This window comes from Rhincodon typus, chromosome 22 (genome assembly GCF_021869965.1).
Source record: "Rhincodon typus isolate 14 chromosome 22, sRhiTyp1.1, whole genome shotgun sequence".
NCBI lineage: Eukaryota > Metazoa > Chordata > Chondrichthyes > Orectolobiformes > Rhincodontidae > Rhincodon > Rhincodon typus.
Genome location: NC_063353.1, coordinates 45,241,660 through 45,249,190, shown reverse-complemented (window position 1 = coordinate 45,249,190; position 7,531 = coordinate 45,241,660). Strand labels below are relative to the sequence as shown.

At 38.4% G+C, this 7,531-nt stretch overlaps 1 protein-coding gene across 1 annotated transcript in view; it reads left to right on the top strand.

Annotated features, from left to right (window-relative positions):
• The window catches only part of rbm17 (RNA binding motif protein 17), a 20,241-nt gene extending 13,082 nt beyond the window's left edge, over positions 1 to 7,159 (top strand). The window contains exons 8-9 of the mRNA XM_048610006.1: positions 3,689 to 3,761; positions 5,895 to 7,159. Of these exons, the coding sequence (XP_048465963.1) occupies positions 3,689 to 3,761; positions 5,895 to 5,998 (177 nt within the window). The 3' untranslated portion in view covers positions 5,999 to 7,159. The remainder of the gene's footprint in view (positions 1 to 3,688; positions 3,762 to 5,894) is intronic.
• The last annotated feature ends 372 nt before the right edge of the window (positions 7,160 to 7,531 follow it).

The following is a 7,531-nucleotide window of genomic DNA, read 5'->3' as shown; positions in this document are numbered from 1 at the left end:
CTAGGCCTGAAACGTCAGCCTTCCTGCTCCTCTGATGCTGCTTGGCCTGCTGCGTTCATCCAGCTCTACACCTTGTTATCTCAGATTCTCCAGCATCTGCAGTTCCTACTATCTCTGATACTATTATGATTCCAGCTGATGTCATTTATGGACATATCAGATTTAAATTTAACAATAAAACAGAAGTTTATTATGCAAAAGAGGTGAAGATAAAATAGAATAAACTAATCTATTTACATATAACAAGCATTTAAAAATTTTGAAACACAGTAAAACTATAATTTCATTAATCCCAACATCATCCCATTACTGTACTCAGACAGCAGAGAGAATGCCCTTCTCTATCCCACACAGTGTCTAACTTGGTTGTGGCTGCATTTCCTGATTGTGAGAACCTGATAACTTCTTCCCTTAACCTCTTCCTTGATTCATCATAAGACCATAAGAAATAGGAACAGGAGCAGGCCATTCGCCCTCTTGAACCTGCTCCACTATTCGATAGGATCATGGCTGATCTTTTTTTCTTTCTTTATTCATTAACGGTATGAGGGTGTTGCTGGCTAGGCAGCATTTAATCCCCATCCCTAATTGCCCAGTGGATAGTTCAGAGTCAACACATTGCTGTGGGTCTGGAGTCACATGTAGGCCAGACCAGGTAAGGAAGGCAGTTTCCTTCCCTAAAGAACATTAGTGAACCAGATGGGTTTTTCCCCAACAATTGACAATTCGTGGTTCCTTTTTCCAGATATTTTATTGAATTCAAATTCCAGCACCTGCCATGATTTGAACCCAGGTCCCCAGAACGTTACCTGGGTCTCTGGATTAACAGTTCAGCGATAATACCACTAGGCCATCACCTTCCCTCTCTGAATAGTCCTCAGTTTTCCTCATAACCCATGATTCTCCTACTGGTTAAGAATCTTGTCTATTTCAATGTTAAATATGCACAGGACTCTGTCCCCACAACTCTCTGTGGCAAGGAGTTCCAAAGACACTCAACCCTCTGAGAGAAGAAACTCCTTCTCATCTCAGACTTAAATTGGCACCCATTTATTCTGAGACTACGCCCTTTGGTCCTAGACTCCCCCATGGGGAGAAACATTCTGTCAGCATTCGTCCTGTCAAGGCCTTAAGAATCTTACATGTTTCAATAAGATCACCTCTCATCCTTTAAACTCCACTGAGTGGAGTCCCACCCTGTTTAACCTTTGCTTATAAGACAATTTCAACATACTAGGAATTGTCGTTTTGAACCTTTTCTGAACTCTAATGAAATGATATCTTTCATAAATAAAAGAACCAAAATTGCTCTCAATACTCCAGATGTGGTCTCACCAGCACTTTGTATAGTTGCAGTAAGACTTCCTTACACTTATACTGCAATCCCCTTGAAATAATGGCTAACACACCATTCATCTTCCTGATTACCTGCTGCTCCTGTGTTCTGGCTTCCTGTGTTTTGTGCACAAATCCCATTGTGTTGCAGTTTTCTGCAGTTTTTCTCTGTTTAAGTATTCTGTTCTTTTGTCCTCCCTTCCAAAGTGAACATGTAACTCAGCTTAAATTTGCTCAGCTTCGCACAACCCCATCAGGGTTTTAACTAAATATTTCTGGTCTGGGACTTTTAAACTAGTCTCCCAACCTAATTTTACAATTATAAATTAACTTTGTCCTTTCTCAGGAGCAACTACTTTACACATCCCAGCCTAAGCCAAGTACCCTGCAGACTTGCCCTGTAACTATAAAAAAAACATTTTTCAAGCAATGTGTTTCTCCCCTAAGCCCCTCAAAAATTCTAAATCTTATGCCTGAAAGCATAATGCGTTACACTGTTTACTTTGCTTGCTTGTAAAATTCTGCCAATGTAAGCAATAACCCATTAGTCTCCAAGGCAAACCCTCTCAGACTTTTTAATAAATAAATCATCTACAGAATTGCATCCATGTTAATCGTTAAATTCCCTCAGATACACCGAAAACCCATATGCCAAACCCATTTTTGTTCTCACAGTTCAAATTTAAAAATCCAAACACTCAAATAAATGATATTTTAAAACTATACAAATCATACAATATACAATCACAATATATTGACCCAGTTAGGTCCCAGAGTGTATCATGTTTGCTGAAAGACCAAGATTAAAAAAAATAAGGGCTGAGGTGACAGACGCAGATATCGAAGGTGTCGTAGTTTGGGGTTTTTAGATGGACATAAAAATTCTGCTGTGCTCTCCATGGATTGGTGCCTGTTCAGAATTTCTTGGACAGATCTAACTGAGCGTATCTTAACTGCTGTTTGGGAGTATAAGGATAATGGTGACTGAGTGCAGCATCTGTGTGTCAGAACACTGGCTGTCTGCTTTCCCTGCTCATTTCCTTTGAAAAGCTTTTAACGAGCAGGATGTTTATGAGGAGGAAACATCTTTTGAATACTTTTAACAAGTGACTCAAAGTATGACAGTTACACAACTAATGGCTCAAGGTCCTACCTCAAGGAGTAGGGTGGAAAGATGTAGAGATGTAACTTTTAAACTTGACGTTTGGACTCTTTAATCTTATTGCTGCTCTTAAAAACTGTCCAGTTGTCCTGGGAGTCTGTGTGCATGTTGCTGTGGTTCCAGCTGATGGTACTAATGGACAAGCCAGATCACAAAATGAAACCTGGTTTGATTTGTTTTTTTTTTCTGTTAATGTGGTGGTCATTCACTGAAATGTAAGCATAAACAGCTCCAGAATCTCTTAACTGATATGAGACATTTGGTGCATAAAAGGAAAAAGGTTAAATTGCAAAGAACAAGCAAGCCATCTAAATTAGAACACTTTTAAAAGAGTACTTAAGCACACAACAAAGCACACTGTTCAGCTATTCCCCATCCCCATCACTTTACAGTGTCAAATCCAGAAAGATTACCCATCCATCTCAAACCTTTAAGTTTGACTCAACTGATTGTTTTCAGTTGTTTACTGTCAACTGTGGAGTTTTCTTACATGGATACCTTCAAAACTGAAAGCTTACACTTTCTAAGTCTTTTAATAATCTGCAGGTGTCTAACCAAACACTCATGGTCTGGAAATTACTCAAACTTACTTTCTACTAAGGTAATTAATTTCCTGAGCTGTTTTGTACTCCTTTCTAGGAGTGAAAATATACACTACTTCAAATCCCAATCAGGTCTCCCCCAAAAATTGCTCAAAACATTCAATATCTGGGTTTCCTTGATTATTATGAACCAAAAACAAGCTAGTGGACTTCAATGTTTACACTCTTAGTCATAAACTCCGTACAGCACCAACAATCTTCCATTAATGCACATATTGGATTAGATTATGGTTCTGGAAAGACTGACTGGCCTAGTTATTTTTAAAACCCTTCACAAAATTAACCAAAGCTCACTAGTTCGAAATCCAAATTCTAAAAATGATATTTCTATATTAGACACCTTTAATCACTGTACCGTAATGTGAATCAGTGGAATGAGTGTAAATGTACTAAAATATGCAAATATTCTGGTGGCATGCTGCCATCTGTTGCCTTTGGAAGACAGTGACCTGGTTTTAGCTGCTTGAAATATACACCTGGTTTACAATATCCAGAGATCTATTGCTATTGTCCTGCAGCTACTTCTTGACTTCTGTGTCCCGTAGGTTTTGTTATTTCACACAATCAATACCTTTGTTTAATTTTGCAGATTCCTGGGGCACCGGATGATGAGGCAGTCAGGATATTTGTCGAATTTGAGAGGGTAGAATCTGCAATTAAAGGTAACAATACAATGATAATTTATTTTCATTAATGAAAACTTACCTAGGGAATTCCAGTTTATCTTCTGTGAATACATGAGCCAGATAGACAAACAGTGTCACAGTTTTTATCTCTGATCAATACTCTGCAAATCTTAGCCAGAGTAAGAGTAAAAGTATTTGGTGGCATTTACTGACTAGGGGAAGAGAAGGCAATCTTAATCCCGTAACTCTTGGAGGAAGTGTGCAAGAGATCATGATTTGAATTGGCTATGATGTTGCTATGGTTGACTAGCTGTACTGTTCAGGATAATCCTGATATGCATGTCACCCTCTACTGGAATACAACACTTTTAAACCTGCAGCTGCTGGGTTCATTCAGCACCTCATCAAGTTGTACAGTGTGAGGAACGCTATTGTGGCTGTGGGCCATGCTGGCGAGTGTTTGCACTCGGTTCGGAAAATATGAATGTCTGGTACATGTACAGTTTTGTTGATCTATGAATGCATAATGCAACGAATAAAGAAGGTGCGTAAATTTGGCCAAAATTCTCTGCAGTTTAGAAGAATGGGAGGTGATCTCATTACAGCGTTCTGAATGGAGCTTGATAGTGTAGCCATTGAGAGATTGTTTCCTCTGGTTGGATAATCTAAAATGCAGTGACACAGCTTCAGGATGGGAAGCTGATCATTTAGAACTGAGATCAGAAAAAGTGCTTTACTCAAAGGGTTATCAGTCTATGGAATTCTCTATCCTAGAGGGTTGTGGCTGCTCTACTGTTGAATATATTGAAAGCTGGGAGAGACAGAGCTTTGGTCTTCCAGGAATTGAAGGATATGGAGGCTGAGCGGGAACATGGAGTTCAAGTTGAGATCAGTTGTGATTGTATTGAATGGTGAGCAGTTCGGTTGGCTCCTGCTCCAATATTTTATGTTCACTGTGAACACACTAATGCATGAAATAGGGGATGGTGAGTGATAATTGGTGAAACACAACTCCAAAACACGGTCAGTATTTCGAGGAGGAAACTCAGGAAAAAAGTTCAATTATGAAATATTAGTATGTTGAGGCATATGATTACTTTTAATACAGTAAGATTAGAGTAAGCGTCATCCTCTGAATTTGGATTTGAGATGTTGGTGAATTAAGATCTTTACTGTGAAACAAGCTTTACCCTGTGGTTAGAGGCCTGTAGGGAATAGTTTTCATTTTCAACAATGCAGCTCGTCACCAAATGAAGACCGCGGTATTTGCTGATTGACGAGAATGGATTGTAATGTTAATACTTAATTCTTGATGTTATTTTTGTTTAAGATCGTACAGGTTTGTATCTACACCAACATGCCGCAACGAGTTATTTTAAACTAAAAAATAAACAGTGTGCTGGAAATACTCAGCAGGTCTGGTAGCATCTGTGGAGGGAGAATCAGAGTCACTGTTTCAGGTTGTTGAGTTTTCATCAGAACTGGGAAAATATTGAGAGGTGTTACAGATTTTGAGCAAGTACAGAGGTAGGGAAGTTAGGAAGTGAAGAAAAGAACATAAGGGTAGGTTAATGATGGGGTGAAAGAAAGGAGAGATTGCATGGCAGAAGAGATGATGGTGCAAGACAAAACGAAGGGTGCTGATGGAACAAAGAACAAATAATATGTTTAAAGGAAGAATTAATGGGAAAACACGTTATCATTACTAGCATGTGTCATCCGAAGTCCAGCACACAGTATGGGAGCAGAGATTATGATCTGAAATTGTCGATTCCAAGGTCCATCATGCCCAAAAACATGGAACGTTATGTTGTGTGAAGCGTTACATTGGTCTCAGTTCAAAAAATTTTTGGATTTTCATGCACCTTTGACATTGATTGCAGTTTACAATTTAGCATTTTTAAAACTAACAGTTGAGTCAGTTTCCCAAATTGAAGATGATTGTTTATTGTGTTCTTTCTACATATTGTACATATTTATTACCAATGTTCACATGTGTCTGCTGAATCCATTTTTAACTAAGATGACGTGATTTTAACTCCATGATGACAATTATTCTGTATAAATCTCTTGCTGCAATGGTAATGGTTTTCTGCAATGCTGTTTTTTTTTTGAATAATACAAAGGTCTAGTTGCTGGAATTGTTGAATCTTGCACCTCTTATTTCAGCTGTTGTTGACCTGAATACAAGATACTTCGGTGGCAGAGTGGTGAAGGCGTGTTTCTACAATCTGGATAAATTCCGCCAGCTGGATCTTGGTGACCTTTTCTAAAGACATGAATTGAAAACGTTACATCACAACAACATTCTGCATACAGTGTAAACATCCCCTAGGTGTGCAGTTGTGAAGGATCGGAAGAAGAATTGTAATTAATTCTGAAATGATACTACCATCTTTAATTGTAGCTGGCATTATATTTTTCCTTTCTTCACGTCCTCAAGACCAGATATTGTTTCTTCCCATGGATGCACAGAGGGATGGGTTTAACATCAAAGTCACTCAGAATTTCTGTTCACTGGCCAGTGTGACATTTTTCCAATATGCTCATTTCCTTTTGTTTGGGAGGACACTAGAGTTACTTTGTAGAATTTTCCATCAGAATTTACTTTTGCCAATTTCACTTGACTAATAGTTGGATGGTGACCTGATCCATAAACAAGTTGTATTTTTAGAAAATATTTTCTTGCATCAGCTTGAACTCTTGCGGATCTTGTTGAAGTTGGTGGTGATGACAGAGACATTATTATTCTACCTGTTCAGTCACCCCTTCCCTTCAGCGACTATTACTTGTGACAGAACTTGTAAAATGTTAGACTTATTCAGCTTTCAGTGAAATGATATGATTCTGAAGAAAATAATTATACTGGAACTATAATTTGATTACACAGTGTGCTCATAAAATATCAGTATCCAGTTGGAGGCATTGCAGTTTCTTGCTTAGTTGTCATTATTTCTTCTTTTATTTCAGAATTCATATGCAACTGGTATATGATTGTGTATCTGTGTTGATGAGAAGCAAGCTAGTAGCAGAAAATCTTAAATGATTGGAATAATTTCTGTAAATTACGTTGTGTTTTAGGTATGACTATTTGGATCTTCATCTTTTACCGGGGTTATGATGAACTGTTTTATGGCCATTTATTACAGTTGTTCAGAGCTAATGAATGTACGTTTTTACACTGTGCATGTGCTTTGTCTTGTAACATCGTTGGAACAGAGATGCTTATTTGTTTTGTATCAAATTGAAGCAGTGAACAGCAGTCATCACAAGAGCTGTTGAAAACCTGGAGGTAAAATAGCAGTGATATAGGTCATATACAAGTTGCTGTTCATAAACAGGAGATTTTTATATGTGCTAATTGGCATAAGAATGAAGAGCCTCTTAATAAAGAAGGGTGTAATCTTCACCACACTCCACTTTGCATTATGAAACTTAGCTACTTTCCTGTGTCTTTCCCTGGTAAAGACACACGTTCCCACAGTGGTTCCACCTATGTCCCATAGCCAAAAGTGGCCTCCTCTCCTACATCAGTTGCTGGTGTTAAGAACTGGTAGCTACAATGCATATGACAGCAACATGAGACCAGCTCTCCCTTCCACTGCAGCATGTGGATATATGTATTAGGAGCTGGAGTAGGCCACTGAGCACCTTGAGCCTACTTCACCATTCAGTGAGATCATGGCCAATATGATTACGGCCTTGACACTTTCCTGAATATCCCCTTAAATTATTTCTTGTTTGATCAAACTATTATCAACTTAAGTTGCAACAGATGGAGGTATTTGGCCTTTAAACAATGATAC